General features: G+C 50.4%; 1 protein-coding gene across 13 annotated transcripts in view; it reads right to left on the bottom strand.

Annotated features, from left to right (window-relative positions):
- Nucleotides 1-7458: 7458 nt before the first annotated feature.
- LOC143288315 (uncharacterized) overlaps nt 7459-23475 on the bottom strand; it is a 151588-nt gene continuing 135571 nt past the window's right edge. For 4 of the 13 annotated variants that reach the window (XM_076596670.1, XM_076596677.1, XM_076596671.1 and 1 more), the window contains 6 exons: nt 16844-16961; nt 15235-15397; nt 13127-13179; nt 9749-9870; nt 8393-8562; nt 7462-7842 (listed from right to left, as the gene is read on the bottom strand). In XM_076596670.1, the coding sequence (XP_076452785.1) occupies nt 7796-7842; nt 8393-8562; nt 9749-9870; nt 13127-13179; nt 15235-15397; nt 16844-16961 (673 nt within the window). In that variant the 3' untranslated portion in view covers nt 7462-7795. Of the gene's footprint in view, nt 7843-8392; nt 8563-9748; nt 9871-13126; nt 13180-15234; nt 15398-16843; nt 16962-23475 lie in introns of all 13 variants that reach the window. The other 9 variants (XM_076596676.1, XM_076596678.1, XM_076596680.1 and 6 more) reach the window with 6 other exon arrangements.

Here is a 23475-nt window from a genome sequence, read left to right as displayed (position 1 = left end):
TCTCTGTGTGGGGGTATGTTTGCTGTTGGTCTGGTTGGTCACTGTGGAACTCGCCTCCCTCTCTCTGTGTGTGGGGGTATGTTTGCTGTTGGTCTGGTTGGTCACTGTGGAGCTAACCTCCCTCTCTCTGTGTGGGGGTATGTTTGCTGTTGGTCTGGTTGGTGTCACTGTGGAACTCAACTCCCTCTCTCTGTATGTGGGGGTATGTTTGCTGTTGGTCTGGTTGGTCACTGTGGAGCTAACCTCCCTCTCTCTGTGTGGGGGTATGTTTGCTGTTGGTCTGGTTGGTGTCACTGTGGAGCTAACCTCCCTCTCTGTGTGGGGGTATGTTTGCTGTTGGTCTGGTTGGTGTCACTGTGGAGCTAACCTCCCTCTCTGTGTGGGGGTATGTTTGCTGTTGGTCTGGTTGGTGTCACTGTGGAGCTAACCTCCCTCTCTCTCTGTGTGGGGGTATGTTTGCTGTTGGTCTGGTTGGTGTCACTGTGGAGCTAACCTCCCTCTCTCTGTATGGGGGTATGTTTGCTGTTGGTCTGGTTGGTGTCACTGTGGAACTCAACTCCCTCTCTCTCTGTGTGGGGGTATGTTTGCTGTTGGTCTGGTTGGTGTCACTGTGGAGCTCGCCTCCCTCTCTCTGTGGGGGTATGTTTGCTGTTGGTCTGGTTGGTGTCACTGTGGAGCTAACCTCCCTCTCTCTGTAAGGCCCAATTTCTGAAATCTGTCTCAACTGTCCCAGGCAAGCTGAGGGGTGCAAAAAATCAACCCCCCCCCCCCCCAACCCTCCACACACACACCAACAGCATTCTCACAGATTTTGACACACACGCACACACATGTGCATGCACACACACACACACACATGTGCATGCACACACACACACACACACACACACATGCACACACACACACACACACACACACATGTGCATGCACACACACACACACACACACACACATGCACATGCCCACACACACACACACACACACACATGCACACACACACACACACACACACACATGTGCATGCACACACACACACACATGTGCATGCACACACACACACACACACACACACACACACACACATGTGCATGCACACACACACACACACACACACACATGCACACACACACACACACACACACACACACATGTGCATGCACACACACACACACACACACACATGTGCATGCACACACACACACACATGTGCATGCACACACACACACACACACACACACATGTGCATGCACACACACACACACACACACACACACACATGTGCATGCACACACACACACACACACACACACACACACACACACACACACACATGCCCACACACACAGATCATGACAAGCACAGGCACACAACAAAGAAGAAATTCCAGACTCGTTTCTTCCCCAGCCACAGAATCCGTTCTCTTCATGGACATGTCAAACCCTAATGTCCTCATGGTCCCAGACAAAATGAACATGTCAAACCCTAAAGTCCTCATGGTCCCAAAGTGAACATGTCAAACCCTAATGTCCTCATGGTCCCAGACAAAGTGTACATGTCAAACCCTAATGTCCTCATGGCCCAAGACAAAATGAACATGTCAAACCCTAATGTCCTCATGGTCCCAAAGTGAACATGTCAAACCCTAATGTCCTCATGGTCCCAGACAAAGTGTACATGTCAAACCCTAATGTCCTCATGGCCCAAGACAAAATGAACATGTCAAACCCTAATGTCCTCATGGTCCCAGACAAAGTGAACATGTCAAACTCTAACGTCCTCATGGTCCCAGACAAAACAAAGATCAATGCTGTTTCCCCACATTTTCTTCAGATGATAATATCAGATACATGCTTTCCACACACAGCACAAAGCGTGCACTGCTGGCAGGCCAGACATCAAAGGGAAGCAACCAACAGCAGTATCTTCCCTCCCCTTAATTAAAACTGCATTCTAAAAGCCCTGTCCACACAGGGGGGGCTGGGGGTGGGTGGGGGGGGGGGGGGGTGTCAACCTGTTTTCCAGGAGCTGAGACAAAAAGCCATGATTCACAGTGACACGGACCCGACACTCCGTCCACAGTCCAAACACACCAGGTAGGGTTGCATTGGAAAACATAAAATGTGGACATTTTGTTTGCTAAAAACTTTCTTCTTTTAAAAGTGTACATCGCAATCAATAAAATCAGGAAATTGTGGCTCTGCTCAGATATGATACACATGTGGAAAAAAAAAAGTGAAACAAATTTATTGACAAACAAGGGGTATTGCTGTGCTAACATGTTCTCTCTGGGGTCATTGTTTTACTCCATAAGAACACAAAGTTCACATGCAGCATGTCAACTACAATTCTGTCTCAAATGAGCCTCCCCAAAAAGTGAGCAGTGAATCCATCAGTTGCACAACAAGATCAATCAGTAAAGTTCTAAACACAAACAAACAAAAGGCAATAGCACACTGTACAAGGCATACACATATCGCCAGCACATTTCCCATTGTTATTTTCGTTTTCAACGCGGATGACGCTTTCCATGAAAGACTGTTTGGTGCGACATACAGCAGCTTTCCTACTCACCAGCTGTTCAACACCCCCAGCCAGAATTCAAGTCCTGTGGGAAGGAAGCCCCTTGGAAGCCATTCATTGAGTAGTATAAGGACTGGGGGTTCTGGTTCACTCTGAGCTGGTAGTGTTTTTCTCACCCCTCCCATCCTCACTCCAATCAGAACTGGGGGAGGGGTGGGGGGGTCTGGGAAGGGGTGTGGGGTAGTCATCTTTGGTACAGACTGACGAACAATGACATCATACCTTCATCTGACACACATGTGACGAATCTGATGGCTGGTCACATCACACATCCCATCACATCAACACTACTTCAATAGTCTAAAAAAGAAAAAGATTCAAAAGTGTTTTTTTTTAAAAAGGTGACCCACTGACACACCCACTAAAAGATTACAAAAAAGTACAGCTATATATTTTCTCCAGCATTCCAACCCCGTTCCTATGATGGTGGGTTTGGTCCTCTTCAGTCACATGGGGTCCACCTTTACCACCACACACTGCATGCACTACAGCCCCACCACTTTTGCCTTCAAAACACTGCCGACAAGCAAATGCACACACACACACACACACTCACACACACACAGCAACACCCCCCACCCCCCTACTTTAGCATTACACACACACACACACACTCACACACACACAGCAACACCCCCCACCCCCCTACTTTAGCATTACACACACACACACACACTCACACACACACACAGCAACACCCCCCACCCCCCTACTTTAGCATTACACACACACACACACACACTCACACACACACAGCAACACCCCCCACCCCCCTACTTTAGCATTACACACACACACACACACACACAAACAAAGAGCACCCCCTCCCCCATTTTCATAAAAATACACATAACACTCCCGCCGTTTAGCATTAACCACACACAAACACAAACTCTGAGAACACTGTCCCCCTTTAGCAATATTGAAAAAACAAAACCAGCAGCACCCAGCAGCACACATACACAGACACGCCCTCTCCTCTGCCCAAAGCACTGTCATCACCCACACAGCCCGTACATGCTGAACCATGCAGTCAGGGCAGGCACCACACACTGACACAGCCCGTACATGCTGAACCATGCAGTCAGGGCAGGCACCACACACTGACACAGCCCGTACATGCTGAACCATGCAGTCAGGGCAGGCACCACACACTGACACAGCCTGTACGTGCTGAACCATGCAGTCAGGGCAGGCACCACACACTGTCACCTGGTCTGTGGAATGGGTGCAAAAAGGGAAAAGGAGGGGAGACAATTCTTATTAAGTGAGAAACACTATATCAAATGGGAGACAATTCATAAAAGTGACGAATACTGTCAACCAATTGCATTCTCTTGGTACAAAGACAGAACCAGACAAACCACTGCGGTGATAAAACAGTGGTGTTTTTTTTTTTGTTCTTTTAAACATCTGATTAGCATGAAAATACAGCCCATTCACAAATTTAAAAAACAACAAGAAAAACAGAGAACAAAAATTCATGTCATGTCCGGGCACAAGGTACAACACAGAGTGATCTCCCTGCATCCAGGTGGCGCCAACATCAACCACTCCTATCACAGATGTTTCCCTCAAAAAAAACATCTCAAAGCCAACTGGAGGAACAAGAACGCAAAAGAAGTCGAGTTGTGCTGCGGCCCATCTGGTGTGCACACCATAAAGACACCACACACAGATGCCACGCAAAAAATGCCACACACCAATGTCACAAAGAAATTTCTCACAGATGTCTCACAGAAATTTCACACACACACACACACACGCACGCATGCATGAAGACTTGAAGGCAACCTTCACACAACATACGACCAGAAATCCCGATTCAATGCTGGTGATAACAGTTCCACTGGAATCCAAGGAAAACAGTCACTCCTATCTGGTTAAAATCCACACATCCGAACAGCAGTGCTGAACAGCATCCCATGTTGTGGGTTCTTTTTAAGTCCATGGGGAGGGGGTCTGTGGAGAGAGGGGGGCGTGGGAGGGAGGGACATAATTACTAAGAAAAAACCGTGTTATCTTCTTCTGAAAGCAGCATCCTGTAAATGGCATTCATCTTTGTTTGGAAGAGAGAGAACAAAGGATGAAGTGGGAGGCAACTGCAGAAGAAAATAACACCTCTTCCCCCCAACCTCCCCTTCACTCACTGAGCTCTACACAGAGCACACTACTGCTACACCACACTGGACTGAGACCTCTCCCTCCCACCCCCATCACCTAAAGACAGTATGTGCCTCCTCCCTCCCCCCCCCCATCACCTAAAGACAGTATGTGCCTCCCCCCTCACCTAAGGACAGCATGTGCCTCCCCCCTCCCCCTCACCTAAAGACAGCATGTGCCTCCCCCCCCTCCCCTAAAGACTGTATGTGCCTCCCCCCTCCCCTAAAGACTGTATGTGCCTCCCCCCCCCCCCCCCCCCTAAAGACAGTATGTGCCTCCCCCCTCACCTAAAGACAGTATGTGCCTCCCCCTCACCTAAAGACAGTATGTGCCTCCCCCTCACCTAAAGACAGTATGTACCTCCCCGCTCCCCTCACCTAAAGACAGTACGTGCCTCCCCGCTCCCCCTCACCTAAAGACAGTACGTGCCTCCCCGCTCCCCCTCACCTAAAGACAGTACGTGCCTCCCCGCTCCCCCTCACCTAAAGACAGTATGTGCTTCCCCCCTCCCTCTCACCTAAAGACAGTATGTGCCTCCCTCCTCCCCCTCACCTAAAGACAGTATGTGCCTCCCCCCTCACCTAAAGACAGTATGTGCCTCCCCCCTCCCCCTCACCTAAAGACAGTATGTGCCTCCCCCCTCCCCCTCACCTAAAGACAGTATGTGCCTCCCCCCTCCCCCTCACCTAAAGACAGTATGTGCTTCCCCCCTCCCCCTCACCTAAAGACAGTATGTGCTTCCCCCCTCCCCCTCACCTAAAGACAGTATGTGCCTCCCCCCTCCCCCTCCCCTAAAGACAGTATGTGCTTCCCCCCTCCCTCTCACCTAAAGACAGTATGTGCTTCCCCCCTCCCCCTCACCTAAAGACAGTATGTGCTTCCCCCCTCCCCCTCACCTAAAGACAGTACGTGCCTCCCCCCTCCCCTAAAGACAGTACATGCCTCCCCCCTCCCCTAAAGACAGTACGTGCCTCCCCCCTCCCCCTCCCCTAAAGACAGTACGTGCCTCCCCCTCACCTAAAGACAGTATGTGCCTCCCCGCTCCCCCTCACCTAAAGACAGTATGTGCCTCCCCCCTCACCTAAAGACAGTATGTGCCTCCCCCCTCCCCCTCACCTAAAGACAGTATGTGCCTCCCCCCCTCACCTAAAGACAGTACGTGCCTCCCCACTCCCCTTCCCCCAACACACACACTGAAGACAGTCTGTTGCCATGGAGATACCAGTGTCCACAACACTGCACATCACCATGGCAACATGGCGGTCATCTCAAGCATCAGTTGCACCACCGCCTAACCTTAACCTGAACCCCCGACCCTCTTACCCACAGCCAGGCCCCCACATCCCCCCCCCCCCCGCCCCCCCATCTCCAGGATCCACAGACAGAACGTGCGCAGTTTGCTGGGAGGTAACTCAGCAGATCACAAGCAGGGGCAGACAAACGCTGCTGGAAGACCACCATCACAGGGACCAAAGTCAAGTTGAGGAGAACCAAATGGCAGTGGCTTGAAGAGCTCGACGTGACAAGGACGAGGAGGGTATGGAGGTGGGGGGGTGGGGGTGGCCAGGGGGGGGAGGGGGAGACAGGGTATGTAGGTGGGCTGTGGGGGTCACAGGGATGTGGGGGAAGGAAGGAAGGAGAGGCAGGGGTGTGAGGGTACAGGCCAAGTCCAGGGAGAGGGAGGGAGTGGGGAGAAGGAAGGAAGGAGGGTGTCAGTGAGGGTTGGGAAGGTGTTCAATGCAGACATCACACACACACACACACACACACACACACACACACACACACACTCCCTAGACAGGGGCAGGGAATGAATGAAAAAGCCAGCAGCAGAGCCCAGGAAAACCTGATGAAGACAGACAGTGCCGCACGACATGGAAAGAGAGGAAAAAAAACGGAGAGAGAAAGAGAGGAGAGGGAAAGAGAGGACAGGGAAAGAGAGGAAGAGAGGAGAGGGAAAGAGAGGACAGGGAAAGGACAGAGAAAGGGGTATGGGAGAGAGAGAGAGGGAGAGAGAAAGAGAGAGGGAGAGAGAGAGGTGACACCCTCACACACACAAACACCCACACACACAGAGCTACCGGAGAAGGTCAAGTGGAACGTTTTGGACTGGCAACAAACTGAAGGACACACTTCAAGTTCTGGAATGGTCATGTCGAGGCTCAGGGTGGGGGGGGGGTGGGGTGGGGGACAGGGGAGGGAGAGGGGGAGACTGGTACGGGTGGGGGTGGGCAGAGGGAGAGGGCATATGGGGATGGTCGGGCCATTGGGTGGTGGGGGAGGGGGGCGAGGTAACAGAGAGGGAGAGGGCATATGGGGATGGTCGGGCCATTGGGTGGTGGGGGAGGGGGGCGAGGTAACAGAGAGGGAGAGGGCATGTGGGGGTGGTCGGGCCATTGGGTGGTGGGGGAGGGGGGCGAGGTAACAGAGAGGGAGAGGGCATATGGGGATGGTCGGGCCATTGGGTGGTGGGGGAGGGGGGCGAGGTAACAGAGAGGGAGAGGGCATATGGGGATGGTCGGGCCATTGGGTGGTGGGGGAGGGGGGCGAGGTAACAGAGAGGGAGAGGGCATGTGGGGATGGTCGGGCCATTGGGTGGTGGGGGAGGGGGGCGAGGTAACAGAGAGGGAGAGGGCATGTGGGGGTGGTCGGGCCATTGGGTGGTGGGGGAGGGGGGGGGAGGTAACAGAGAGGGAGAGGGCATGTGGGGATGGTCGGGCCATTGGGTGGTGGGGGAGGGGGGGCGAGGTAACAGAGAGGGAGAGGGCATGCGGGGGTGGTCGGGCCATTGGGTGGTGGGGGAGGGGGGGAGGTAACAGAGAGGGAGAGGGCATGTGGGGGTGGTCGGGCCATTGGGTGGTGGGGGAGGGGGGGCGAGGTAACAGAGAGGGAGAGGGCATGTGGGGGTGGTCGGGCCATTGGGTGGTGGGGGAGGGGGGGAGGTAGAAGAGGCGACAGCATGACGGCAGCAGCAGTGTTAAAACGGTGGTGGGAGCTCTGACACAACGGCATGAGCAGGGAGCATGAGATCAGCAGAAAGAGGCAGGACCCCTCAGAACGTTTCCTCGTCTTCGCAGTCGTCGGTCCAGTGGCCAAAGGCTGTCAACACACGCACCACACAGCATGCTGGGTAAAACGCTTGCTTGCCGGTCAGTTAGGGTCAACCGGTACACGCACACACTTACCTGGATGACACACTTTACTCACAGACAATCACACAAGAAATCACACACACACACACGTCTCAAAAACCTGTTAGAGTCCCATGCAGATATTCATACAGACACATGATACACACACACACACACACGCAACCATGCAACACTCATGCTCATACACATGCCTGCACACAAGTAACACCTATTTAAAAAAATTGTGAGGGCTTAATACAGTCACACACACACACACACACGCACACACATGATACACACATATGTGCGCGCACGCATGATACACCCCCCCCACACACACACAACCACATGACACTCACGCTCACTCACATACACTCACATTCACACACACACACACACACGTGTGCACACACACATACACAAACATAACACATGGGTAAAAAAACTGTGAGCGCCCAATACAGTTAAATTCACACACACACAGACACACAGGAAACAGACAGAGAAGCAAAACTGACATTCACAGATGTCGCAGTACGGGCGCATGGATTGGCGGTCACCGTGGAAACTGCTGGGTGGAGGGCCGTCGTCCATGGCCTGAGTGGGGCAGTCGTCCGTGTCATGGAGGTCAAACATGTCGCAGATGTCGCAGAACAGTCGGGGGGCCGGGCGCGGTCGACTGCTGGCTCTGAACACACACACACACACACACACACACACACACACACACACAGAGCCTTTCAGCTGACCTGTATCCCTCATTACTACACATGAGCACACATGATGTTTCTTACAACACACAACAGAACGTGTTGCTCCTAACTACACAAGGGAATATGTTGTTCCTAACAACACACAATGAAATAAGTTGCTCCTAAACACAAACAATCAAACATAGTGTTCCTTACAACACACACTGAAACATTCCTCCTTGTTCAATATTTAATATTCTTGTTGCTTACAGTCCAGCCGACTGCACAGGGCCGTATCAGGACCGTCAAACCTAGTTACAAATGCTCAAGCACATCAACACAAAACTGTCACTACAAAAAAAACAACAGTAAGACAAACCCACGAAACAAAGTTCATGACAAAGTATCCCAACAATTTCGATCCTTACAGCAAGTAAGACTGGGCCATGCTGAGGACAAGGGGCAGGGGAGAGAACAAGGGGCAGGGGAGAGAACAGGGGGCAGGGGAGAGAACAGGGGGCAGGGGAGAGAACAGGGGGCAGGGGAGAGAGAACAGGGGGCAGGGGGGAGAGAACAAGGGGCAGGGGAGAGAACAGGGGACAGGGGAGAGAACAGGGGGCAGGGGAGAGAACAGGGGGCAGGGGGGAGAGAACAAGGGGGCAGGGGAGAGAGAACAGGGGGCAGGGGAGAGAGAACAGGGGGCAGGGGGGAGAGAACAAGGGGCAGGGGAGAGAACAGGGGGCAGGGGATAGAACAGGGGGACAGGGGAGAGAACAGAGGGCAGGGGAGAGAACAAGGGGACAGGGGAGAGAACAAGGGGCAGGAGAGAGAACAGGGGACAGAACAAGGGGCAGGAGAGAGAACAAGGGGACAGGGGAGAGAACAGAGGGCAGGGGAGAGAACAAGGGGACAGGGGAGAGAACAAGGGGCAGGAGAGAGAACAGGGGGCAGGGGAGAGAACAGGGGGCAGGGGAGAGAACAAGGGGCAGGGGAGAGAACAAGGGGCAGGAGAGAAACAAGGGGGCAGGGGAGAGAACAAGGGGACAGGGGAGAGAACAGGTAGCAGGGGAGAGAACAAGGGGCAGGGGAGAGAACAGGTAGCAGGGGAGAGAACAGGGGGCAGGGGAGAGAACAAGGGGCAGGGGAGAGAACAAGCGTTAGGACAGAAGCAAGAGCACTGACGTGGCTGCAGGGGAGACGTCCACAGCGCCGTTGAGCGCGCCTGTCCCCAAGACCTGCAGGCGCTGCTCCAGGTCCTTGTTCTTCTGTTGCAGGTCCACAATCACTGAGTTCAGGAAAGCCACCTGCACACCACGCACCTCACGTCACCACACCTCACGTCACCACACACCTCATGTCACCACATTTCACGTCACCACACTTCATGTCACCACACACCTCACGTCACCACACACCTCACGTCACCACACACCTCACGTCACCACACACCTCACGTCACCACACACCTCACGTCACCACACTTCACGTCACCACACCTCACGTCACCACACACCTCATGTCACCACACTTCACGTCACCACACCTCATGTCACCACACTTCACGTCACCACACTTCACGTCACCACACACCTCACGTCACCACACACCTCACGTCACCACACTTCACGTCAACACACCTCATGTCACCACACACCTCATGTCACCACACCTCATGTCACCACACTTCACGTCACCACACCTCACGTCACCACACACCTCACGTCACCACACCCCACGTCACCACACCTCACGTCACCACACCCCTCACGTCACCACACCTCACGTCACCACACACCTCACGTCACCACACCTCACGTCACCACACACCTCACATCACCACACCTCACGTCACCACACCTCACATCACCACACACCTCACATCACCACACACCTCATGTCACCTCACATCACCACACACTTCACATCACCACACCTCACGTAAACACACCTCACGTCACCACACACCTCATGTCACCAACTCCACACCCACGAAATCACCCACACCTCACCACTTCACCACACCTCACTCACAATCATGTCACCACACCTCACCACACCTCATGTCACCACACACTCACCCACCTCAGTCACCACACCACCACCACACACTCATGTCACCAACAACCACACCTCACGTCCACACACTCATCACCACACTCACGTACACACACCTCAGCCACACTCACACACTTCACGTCCCCACACCACTCACCACACACCTCAGTCACCAATCACTCACCACACCTCATGTCACCACCACCTCAGTCACCACACCTCATCACCACACTTCACGTCACCACACCTCACGTCACCACACACCTCACTCACACTCATCCCACACACCATCACCACACTTCACCACACACTTCACGTCACACACACCTCACTCACCACACCACACCACACCTCACGTCACCACACTCACGTCACCACACACCTCACGTCACACACACCTCACGTCACCACACCTCACGTCACCACACCTCATGTCACCACACACCTCATGTCACCACACCTCACGTCACCACACTTCACGTCACCACACCTCACGTCACCACACACCTCATGTCACCACACTTCACGTCACCACACACCTCATGTCACCACACTTCACGTCACCACACTTCATGTCACCACACTTCACGTCACCACACCTCATGTCACCACACCTCACGTCACCACACCTCACGTCACCACACCTCACGTCACCACACACCTCATGTCACCACACCTCACGTCACCACACCTCACGTCACCACACACCTCACGTCACCACACACCTCATGTCACCACACCTCACGTCACCACACACTTCACGTCACCACACTTCACGTCACCACACCTCACGTCACCACACCTCACGTCACCACACTTCACGTCACCACACTTCACGTCACCACACCTCACGTCACCACACACCTCACGTCACCACACACCTCACGTCACCACACTTCACGTCACCACACCTCATGTCACCACACACCTCATGTCACACACCTCATGTCACCACACTCACTCACCACACCTCACGTCACCACACCTCAGTCACCACACCACTCACCACCTCACGTCACCACACACCTCATGTCACCACACTCACGTCACCACACCTCACGTCACCACACACCTCATTCACCACACCTCACGTCACCACACACCTCACTTCACACCACCTCTTGCACCACACTTCACGTCACCACACCACTCACCACACCTCACGTCACCACACACCTCAGTCACCACACTTCACGTCCCCACACACCTCATGTCACCACACATTTCCGTCACCACACACCTCACTTCACCACACTTCAGTCACCACACTACCGTCACCACTCACGTCACCACACCTCATGTCACCACACATCACCACACTCACCACACACCTCACGCACACACCCACTCACCACACACCTCATCACCTTCACCACCACCCTCACGTCACCACACACCACGTCACCACACCCCACTCACCACACTCACGTCACCACACCCCACGTCACCACACTTCACGTCACCACACCTCACGTCACCACACACCTCACATCACCACACCTCACGTCACCACACCTCACATCACCACACACCTCACATCACCACACACCTCATGTCACCTCACATCACCACACACTTCACATCACCACACCTCACGTAAACACACCTCACGTCACCACACACCTCATGTCACCAGAAAACTCACATCACCAGAAAACTCACCTCACATCACCACACACCTCACCTCACATCATCACACACCTCACCTCACCTCATGTCACCACACACCTCACCTCACCTCATGTCACCACACACCTCACCTCACCTCATGTCACCACACACCTCACCTCATGTCACCACACACCTCACCTCAGCTCACCACACACCTCAGCTCACCACACACCTCACTTCACCACACACAGCTCACCACACACCTCACCTCACCACACACCTCACCTCACCACACACCTCACCTCACCACACACCTCACCTCACCTCATGTCACCACACACCTCAGCTCACCACACACCTCACTTCACCACACACCTCACTTCACCACACACCTCACCACACACCTCACTTCACCACACACCTCACCCACCTCAGCTCACCACACACCTCACCTCACCACACACCTCACCTCACCTCATGTCACCACACACCTCAGCTCACCACACACCTCAGCTCACCACACACCTCACTTCACCACACACCTCACCTCACCACACACCTCACCCACCTCAGCTCACCACACACCTCACTTCACCACACACCTCAGCTCACCACACACCTCACTTCACCCTGCATCACCACACCTCACAAGGGGGAGCGGGGAGGGGGATTGGGGGGGTCATGGGTCAAAGTCATGGTGGGTCAGGGTTCATGAGGGGGTTGGGGGTCAGGAGTCACGATAGGATCAAGGTTGGGGGGTCAGAGGTCATGCTGGGTCAGGGGTCAAGATGAGTCAGGGATGTGGGGGGGGGGGGGGTCTGGAGACATGGGTCATGAGTCAGGAGGGGGAGGGGGGGGGGTTAAGGGTCATACGGGGTCGTGTCGGATCCTGACCTGGCGTTCTGCAGTTCTCTTCTCCTCCTCCTCACTGTTGTCCTGCCTGTCACCTGGAAGTCGACACAAACATGGCATGCTGATATCACTGGGACACTTCCCTCCCTCCCTCTCTCTCTCTCACACACACATAGACACATACACAGAGATGCATCTCAGGAATCTTTAACTAATGTCATGAAAGTATTCCTCAGAGTATTACACAAGCACATACACTCACACAGCCACACATAAACACATGCACTCATTTGAACACCCGAACATCCCCACACACAAAAAAAATCAAACAAACAACAATATACAAAAAACCCCAAACAATTTCACATGTTACACACACACACACACGCACACATATACACACACAAACACATACTCCCACACACATATACACACACATGCCCCCCACCCTCACACACAAACAACACACACTACACATACACGCACACACACATACACTCACATGCACATACCGTACATAACCTCTGGACAACTGTCACATACACAAAAACAACACCAACACAACACACATACCCATAAACATACCCCCACCCCTCTCCCACACACACCCATAAACACCCTTCCCCCTCTCCCCCCACCCCCTCAAACATCCTTCCCCCTTCATGACACATCCACAAACACCCCCCTTCATGACACACACACAAACAACACACATCCACAAACACCCCCCTTCATGACACACACACAAACAACACACATCCACAAACACCCCCCTTCATGACACACACACAAACAACACACATCCACAAACACCCCCCTTCATGACACACACACAAACAACACACATCCACAAACACCCCCCTTCATGACACACACACAAACAACACACATCCACAAACACCCCCCTTCATGACACACACACAAACAACACACATCCACAAACACCCCCCATTCAGGACACACACACAAACAACACACATCCACAAACACCCCCCATTCAGGACACACACACAAACAACACACATCCACAAACACCCCCCTTCATGACACACACACAAACAACACACATCCACAAACACCCCCCATTCAGGACACACACACAAACAACACACATCCACAAACACCCCCCATTCAGGACACACACACAAACAACACACATCCACAAACACCCCCCATTCAGGACACACACACAAACAACACACATCCACAAACACCCCCCATTCAGGACACACACACAAACAACACACATCCACAAACACCCCCCATTCAGGACACACACACAAACAACACACATCCACAAACACCCCCCCATTCAGGACACACACACAAACAACACACATCCACAAACACCCCCCATTCAGGACACACACACACAAACAACACACATCCACAAACACCCCCCCATTCAGGACACACACACAAACAACACACATCCACAAACACCCCCCTTCATGACACACACACAAACAACACACATCCACAAACACCCCCCATTCAGGACACACACACAAACAACACACATCCACAAACACCCCCCATTCAGGACACACACACAAACAACACACATCCACAAACACCCCCCATTCAGGACACACACACAAACAACACACATCCACAAACACCCCCCATTCAGGACACACACACAAACAACACACATCCACAAACACCCCCCATTCAGGACACACACACAAACAACACACATCCACAAACACCCCCCCATTCAGGACACACACACAAACAACACACATCCACAAACACCCCCCATTCAGGACACACACACACAAACAACACACATCCACAAACACCCCCCCATTCAGGACACACACACAAACAACACACATCCACAAACACCCCCCTTCATGACACACACACAAACAACACACATCCACAAACACCCCCCATTCAGGACACACACACAAACAACACACATCCACAAACACCCCCCATTCAGGACACACACACACCACACACATCTCCCCCTCACCCATACCCTTTCCCACCTCCCCCCAAACCACACACACAGACACACAAACACACACATACACACACACAAACACACCCACAGACAAACAACCACACACACACACACACACACAACCCCCCCCCCACACACACACACACACACACACAAACACCAAACCAGCACTGACCAGACCCCAGGGCCGACACCTGGGAGGCCTGAGAGAGGGCATCTTCCAGCTGAGCCACCCTGGACCCCAGGGCCTTGGCCTGCGACTCCTGCTTCCGGCAGGCCTCTTCCAGCTCCGCCCTCGCCTTGCTCTCCACCTCCCTCTCCGACTTTATGGACGCCAGCTGTCCAACACACACCATGCAACTGCACCTCCTGTGCTCTGCCATGTCCTCCCTTTATACTGAACACCTGACACAGCCAGGGAGGGAGACACAGACAGCCAGGGAGACAGGCACAGACATGGAGACAGACACAGACATGGAGACAGACAGACACAGGCATGGAGACAGACAGACAGACAGACAGAGACAGACATGGAGACAGACAGACACAGACATGGAGACAGACAGACACAGACATGGACACAGACATGGAGACAGACAGACACAGACATGGACACAGACATGGAGACAGACAGACACAGACATGGACACAGACATGGAGACAGACACAGACATGGAGACAGACACAGACATGGAGACAGACAGACACAGACATGGAGACAGACAGACAGACACAGACATGGAGACAGACAGACACAGACATGGAGACAGACAGACAGACACAGACATGGAGACAGACAGACACAGACATGGAGACAGACAGACACAGGCATGGAGACAGACAGACAGACAGACATGGAGACAGACAGACACAGACATGGACACAGACATGGAGACAGACAGACACAGACATGGAGACAGACACAGACATGGAGACAGACAGACACAGACATGGAGACAGACAGACACAGACAGACACAGACATGGAGACAGACAGACACAGACATGGAGACAGACACAGACATGGAGACAGACAGACAGACACAGACATGGAGACAGACACAGACATGGAGACAGACAGAGGCAGACATGGAGACAGACACAAACATGGAGACAGACAGACACAGACAGACACAGACATGGAGACAGACAGACACAGACATGGAGACAGACACAGACATGGAGACAGACAGACAGACACAGACATGGAGACAGACAGACATGGAGACAGACAGACACAGACATGGAGACAGACACAGACATGGAGACAGACAGACAGACACAGACATGGAGACAGACACAGACATGGAGACAGACAGAGGCAGACATGAAGACAGACAGACACAGACATGGAGACAGACAGACAGACACAGACATGGAGACAGACACAGACATGGAGACAGACAGACATGGAGACAGACACAGACATGGACACAGACATGGAGACAGACACAGACATGGAGACAGACAGACATGGAGACAGACACAGACATGGAGACAGACAGACACAGAGACAGACAGACACAGACAGACATGGAGACAGACACAGACATGGAGACAGACAGACACAGACAGACATGGAGACAGACACAGACATGGAGACAGACAGACACAGACATGGAGACAGACACAGACATGGAGACAGACAGACACAGACATGGAGACAGACACAGACATGGAGACAGACAGACACAGACATGGAGACAGACACACAAAACAGCTAGTAGAAAGAGAGACAGACAGACAGACAGACAGATGGACTGACGGACGGACAGACAGACAGACCTGAGCTCTCTGCTGTTCCACCAGTTGAACCTGCTCCTGCAGCTGTTGGCGGGTGGTGCCAACCTGGTCGCTCAGCGACTGGCGCTCTGCTGCCAATGCTGTTCTCTCCTCACTGCCACTGCGACACAAACCAAAGTTTGAATGTTCACCACCACTGGAGCTGGAGCACATGAAGTTATCATGAATTAATCAATCAATAAACAGAAATAATGTGTGTGTGTGTGCCTGTGTGTGTGCATGTGAACGTGTGCTCATGTGTGTGTGTGTGCCTCTGTGTGTGCATGTGAACGTGTGCTCGTGTGCCTGTGTGTGTGTGCATGTGAGTGTGTGCTTGTGAGCGTGTGCTCATATGTGTGTGTGTGTGTGTGTGTGTGTGTGTGTGTGTGTGTGTGTGTGCATGCTCCATTTCATTCAGTGATGCACACAGCCCTGACAACAGACCACAAATCATGTCACAATCAGAGACTGTGTCTGTGTCTGCGATGGGGAAAAGATTCAATGCACCAGCATCCATGGGACCGCATGAGTTCTCAACAGTGATCTGGAGATACTCACACAAAACACATGTACAAACTGTGTCAGAATAAGAATTAACAGTCTGCTCAGAAGCTGATTATCTTGTTTGCCAAATATGTTCTTTACAAATGCAAATCAAATAAAACACAACCAAATATCAAGAACTTTCATAAAGATCAGAACGATAAGTATATGATAGACAGATACAAACATTACATGGAGTCAGAACAATCTGAATTTCACAGAAAATGGCATGCACACCACCCATGATTTCTGTTAGTCTGGTTCTTGTACAAAGACCACACCACAAGTGGGGACCGTGGTGTTAGTCTGGTTCTTGTACAAAGACCACACCACAAGTGGGGACCGTGGTGTTAGTCTGGTTCTTGTACAAAGACCACACCTCAAGTGGGGACCGTGGTGTTAGTCTGGTTCTTGTACAAAGACCTCACTGCAAGTGGGGACCGTGGTGTTAGTCTGGTTCTTGTACAAAGACCTCACTGCAAGTGGGGACCGTGGTGTTAGTCTGGTTCTTGTACAAAGACCTCACTGCAAGTGGGGACCGTGGTGTTAGTCTGGTTCTTGTACAAAGACCACACCACAAGTGGGGACCGTGGTGTTAGTCTGGTTCTTGTACAAAGACCTCACTGCAAGTGGGGACCGTGGTGTTAGTCTGGTTCTTGTACAAAGACCACACCTCAAGTGGGGACCGTGGTGTTAGTCTGGTTCTTGTACAAAGACCACACCTCAAGTGGGGACCGTGGTGTTAGTCTGGTTCTTGTACAAAGACCACACCACAAGTGGGGACCGTGGTGTTAGTCTGGTTCTTGTACAAAGACCACACCGCAAGTGGGGACCGTGGTTTGGTGTCTCATCCAAATGACTAGCATCCAGACCGCAACTCAAAGTTCTAGCGGAGGGGGCAAAATTCCTGGCGAATGTGGGATTCGATCCCGCAACCCCTCAGATTCTCTCGTGTCCTTGGTGGACGTGTTATCACTGGGCCATCACTCAGCTCCTTCCCAGGAAAAAGGGGTGGGGAGGGTGGGGTGTGTGGAGGGGGTGCGGGGGGAGAGACCCAACACGGCACTGACACCAAGGCCAGATGGGCAGCCACACTGCAGAGTTCTGTGCTGGGCACTCATGAATCAAACTTGCTGACTTACAAATGCAGGCTTATCCCCTCCCTTTCCCAGGTGCATTATCAAAACCAGATGGGTGCTGACCACTACACTGATGTCAGCAAACAAACAGGAAGGGAGAAACCACTATATAAAAAACAAAACAAAAAACAAACCCTTGAGCAATAAATGAACCCAAGCCATATGAAAAACCAAAACCATGGCCACAAATGAAGATTAGAAAACAAGAAGGTGATAAAAGATGATAATTGACAATTCAACACCAGCTTCAATAAGCACAGGCAATATAGCATGTCAAGAGGCCAATGGAAAGATGCACTGTCAGCAAAACCAGCTTATTTCAGCAGCATGCCCACATGAAAAAAATGGTACGTAACAAATATATACAACCTTTACACAACTAGTAAAATGACCTAAATAGTAAATAAATATATACACTCTTCACACAACGCTAAACTTGATTTGAATTGTAATCACAACAACTCAAAACATTACCTAAATAGTGAATGGTAAATATACATTCCACCTTCAAACAACTCAAAACTTGACCTAATAAACAAAGAATATGTACATCCTTTCCAGAACTCAAAACATGACGTAAGGACAAGACAGTGAAAAAAATGCACACGATGGAAATGTAAAATGTGTTTACCTTCACCATTTAACGAAGTATACCTGAGGCCTGGCAATGTTAACTCCTATTGGAAACAGTGTGGCGTAACTGTGGTTTGAATGTTGACCCTTTATACTATGATCATGTCCAACTCATAAATAAATGTTCTGATACATTTATATATTTGCATTTCCCATTTTTTCTTCATATATGTAATGACATCTTTATAATAAAAAAAAGAAAGAAAAAAAGTTGATTATATGTGTGAGTGTTTCATTGGGTTTCTGTTTTCTCTATTCATCTTTTCTCTATCCAAAACAAGGCAACTGAATGTGATTGTTCACCTTGTTCCTTTAAACTGGGTACAAAGAGTAATAAAAATATATAAATAAATGCTTTTAAAAAAAAAAAGAAGAAGACAGGAATGTATATCCACACAAGCGCTGTTCTGATTGCCACTGCACTGGGCGGGAGAGCGGGGGGAGAGTATAAAAATTCTTCACTTTTATTCCAAAGCAGATCTCTATCAAGCAATAAAAAAAATACAAATAAATAAGTACAAAATCTGAAACATCACTGTTCACTCACTGACCATAAATTTGAAATGCAAAGTTGTTAGGTTTTTTCCGTCTTTCAGCCACACTGTTCTGAAGAAGACAGGAAGGTGTGCCATGGAGCATGCAGCCTGTGCTGGCCTCTGGTATGCAGAGGCTTCAGGTCGGGAAGCCAAACATCCTACATACAGACACACCACTGTCACGGTTTAGGGGATGGTTTTGAAGTTACATCCCTTCCTTCAGGCCTGAAACTGGACGGATCCAAAGAACAGTGGACGGCAAAAAGCTGAATGGTGGAGACCATGCCTGTTCAGCAGTAAGCTGTTCCAACTGACAGTACCAGCCAGACCATGGAAAATCAATTAACACTTCCCAGCAGATAAAAAGGAACTGTTTCACAGTGTGATGAATGATATGGATACTTATATAGCGCATACCATTGGTCGGAGACCAAGCTCTAAGCGCTTTACAAACACGGGGTCATTTGCACCACAGGCTGCCTACCTGGGCATACCCGACTGACGACTGCCACTGGGTGCTCATCATTCGTTTCCTGTGTCATTCAGTAGCATCTCAGTCAAGCAAACATACACACTCAGACAGACATGTAACATTTTATGTGTATGACCCATTTTCTTTATTTACCCTGCCATGCTGGTAGGTTCCAGGTCTGTGCTTAGTCATGTCTGGGACCATTCCTTGGCTGTCTGCAATGCTGTTGTCAACTTTCAAACTTGTGTCAGAAACCTGGGTGCACACTGTGATTCAGCTCTGTCCATGCATGACCCTATCAGTAATTTATGCAACACTGCAAACTTCCAACTGAGAAACATCTGTACCATTCGACCATATCTGACTGCTGAAGCAACCTCTCAGCTTGTCTGTTCCTTGATCCTCAGTCACATTGACCACTGCAATTCACTACTCGCTGGTTTGCCCTCTGATTTGTTACCACGCCTTCAGATGATCTGGACAATGCTGCCAGAGTCGTTCTCAAAAATAGATCATGTTACCCCGCTCTTGCGTCAACTTCATTGGCTGCCCATCCAGTACAGAATTCAGTACAAAACTGGCCTGTTGGCTTATCACCACTTCGAAGGCTCCCTCCCATCTTACTTATCTTTTGTCCTTCATATTTACTCTCCATCCCGTTCTGTCAAGTCTTCTGGAGAAAAACTCCTTCAAGTCTCCACAGTCTCTTCAAAGACATTTTCTGTCAAGTCTTCTGGAGAAAAACTCCTTCAAGTCTCCACAGTCTCTTCAAAGACATTTTCTGTCAAGTCTTCTGGAGAAAAACTCCTTCAAGTCTCCACAGTCTCTTCAAAGACATTTGGTCAAAGGGCTTTTCAGCATCAAGCACCTTCTGCTTGGAATTCTCTTCCTCTGGATCTCCAGCACTCATCAGCTCTGTCCTCTTCCAAAAGAAAACTGAAAACCCAACAGTTCAAAATGGCCTTTGGATGTGATGAAGCACAGTTCTTTGTCTCCTCCCACCCTCTGCACTCCACTTGTGTCCCCCCGCTATTGTAGTATTCCTGTGGTGTGGGAGCTTGTGGGTTGGTGTTTGAGTGTGTGTGTGTGTGTGTGTGTGTGTGTGTGTGTGTGTGTGTCATCACCAGTCATCTGCGCACCCACAGAGCCCAACCCACCCACCCCCAGGATGACTAGATGGTCCTCGTCGATTCCGACGGACGAACCACACACACACACACACTGTGTGTGTGTGTGACTGTGTGTGTGTGTGTGTGTGTGTGTGATGCGCCTTTTTCCTGTGAATATATCTGCAATTTATAGTGTTGTATTGGTGGATACTGATCTTGTTTTCCACTTCTGTCTTCATGTGTTCTTGTGTTGTACGAAGTACCAAGATATATATATATATATATATATATATATATATATATATATATATATATATATATATATATATATATAAGTACTGTTTAATGTGAGGCACTTAAAGCCCATCTATGGGGAGTTTGCGCCATATAAGTACAATATGTTATTATCATTATGTAGGCAGCCATACTCTGTTTTGGGGTGTGTGCATGATGGGTATGTTCGTGTTTCCAAAACCCACAGAACACTGACATGGACTACAGGATCTTAAACACCTGTTTTTGATCTTCCGCATGCACATACACACGAAGGGGGTTCAGACACAGGCAGGTCTGCATGTATGTTGACCTGGGAGATCAGGAAAATCTCCACCCTTTACCCACCAGGCGCCGTGACCGAGATTCGAACCTGGGGCCCTCAGATTGAAAGTCCAACGCTTTAACCATGCAGCTTTTTCAGTACACTAAGCGCACACCAAACAACCCATGACAACCGAAGGGTTATCCATGGCAAAACTTCTGCAGACAAATCTCCGCTGCGACAGTAAAACAGATACACTTGCAGGCAGAAGGAGAAGAAAAACACACAGAAACACAGGCGGCACTGCAGCAAGGCGGCGCCCTCTCCCCACGGACAGCAGCCCCAGTTCCACACAGAGCAATGTGCTGTGACAAAACAACATGGCACGAGACACGTGTACATGTACCCGGGACCATCACGCAGACAAGACACGTGTACATGTACCCAGGACCATCACGCAGACAAGACACGTGTACATGTACCCAGGACCATCACGCAGACAAGACACGTGTACATGTACCCAGGACCATCACGCGGTCAAGGCTCAGGCAAAGAGCAGGCAAAGCCAAGACTACAACACACTACACGGTGGCAAGTCTACATGCAGCAATGAGCACTATCCACGACAGCGCCTACAGCTTAGGCATACCACAAGCACAAAGCCTTTCTAACACACACACACACCAGGGTTCCCATGAGTCTCAGCAAACTAAATTCCACACTTTTTTTTTCTCCCCTGTGCCCAAACACTGTACTGTATTTTCCAAAGTCACACACAAACATACAAGGAGGCACACGCATACACACACTCAAACACATATATATACCTCCCAGACACGCACACACTTTTCATATTGACCACAAAACCGGCTGTGATCAGTTATTTTATACTGACTATGACAATGTAATTCAGCCTGGCTTAACATTTACTTTTGTTGCATTTTTCAAGGATGACAGTATATAAAACATTGTATTATAAGTAAACGCTATTACAGGAGAGGAAAAAACAAAAACTGGACATTATTAATATCTCTTCTTCTTCTTCGTTCGTGGGCTACATCTCCCACATTCACTCATATGTGCAAAACTGGGCTTTTACATGTTTGATCGTTTTTACCCTGCCATGTAGGCAGCCATACTCCGTTTTCGGGGGTAATTTAATATATATATCTAATTTTCACCACTTTCACACTCTTGAAAAAACACACACAATTTTTTTTTCAAGTAGTTTATCTAATTTATTTTGGTTCTGGCTGTGAGCAACACCATCTTCATTACTGTGGGTGCTGTGAAAGGTGGGATAAAAACTCCCAAAACTTTTCTGGACCCTGCAGGGTAAAACACTGATTTCCTGCACAGTAAAACACTGATTTCCTGCAGGGTAAAACACTGATTTCCTGCACAGTAAAACACTGATTTCCTGCAGGGTAAAACACTGATTTCCTGCAGGGTAAAACACTGATTTACAACGATTTCCTGCAGGGTAAAACACTGATTTACACTGATTTCCTGCAGGGGAAAACATTGATTTCCTGCAGGGTAAAACAATGATTTCCTGCACAGTAAAACACTGATTTCCTGCAGGGTAAAACACTGATTTACACTGATTTCCTGCAGGGTAAAACACTGATTTCCTGCAGGGTAAAACACTGATTTCCTGCAGGG

Source organism: Babylonia areolata, chromosome 12 (genome assembly GCF_041734735.1).
Source record: "Babylonia areolata isolate BAREFJ2019XMU chromosome 12, ASM4173473v1, whole genome shotgun sequence".
Classification (NCBI taxonomy): domain Eukaryota; kingdom Metazoa; phylum Mollusca; class Gastropoda; order Neogastropoda; family Buccinidae; genus Babylonia; species Babylonia areolata.
The sequence above is the reverse complement of the archived record's forward strand: the minus strand, read 5'-3'. Positions and strand labels throughout refer to the sequence as shown.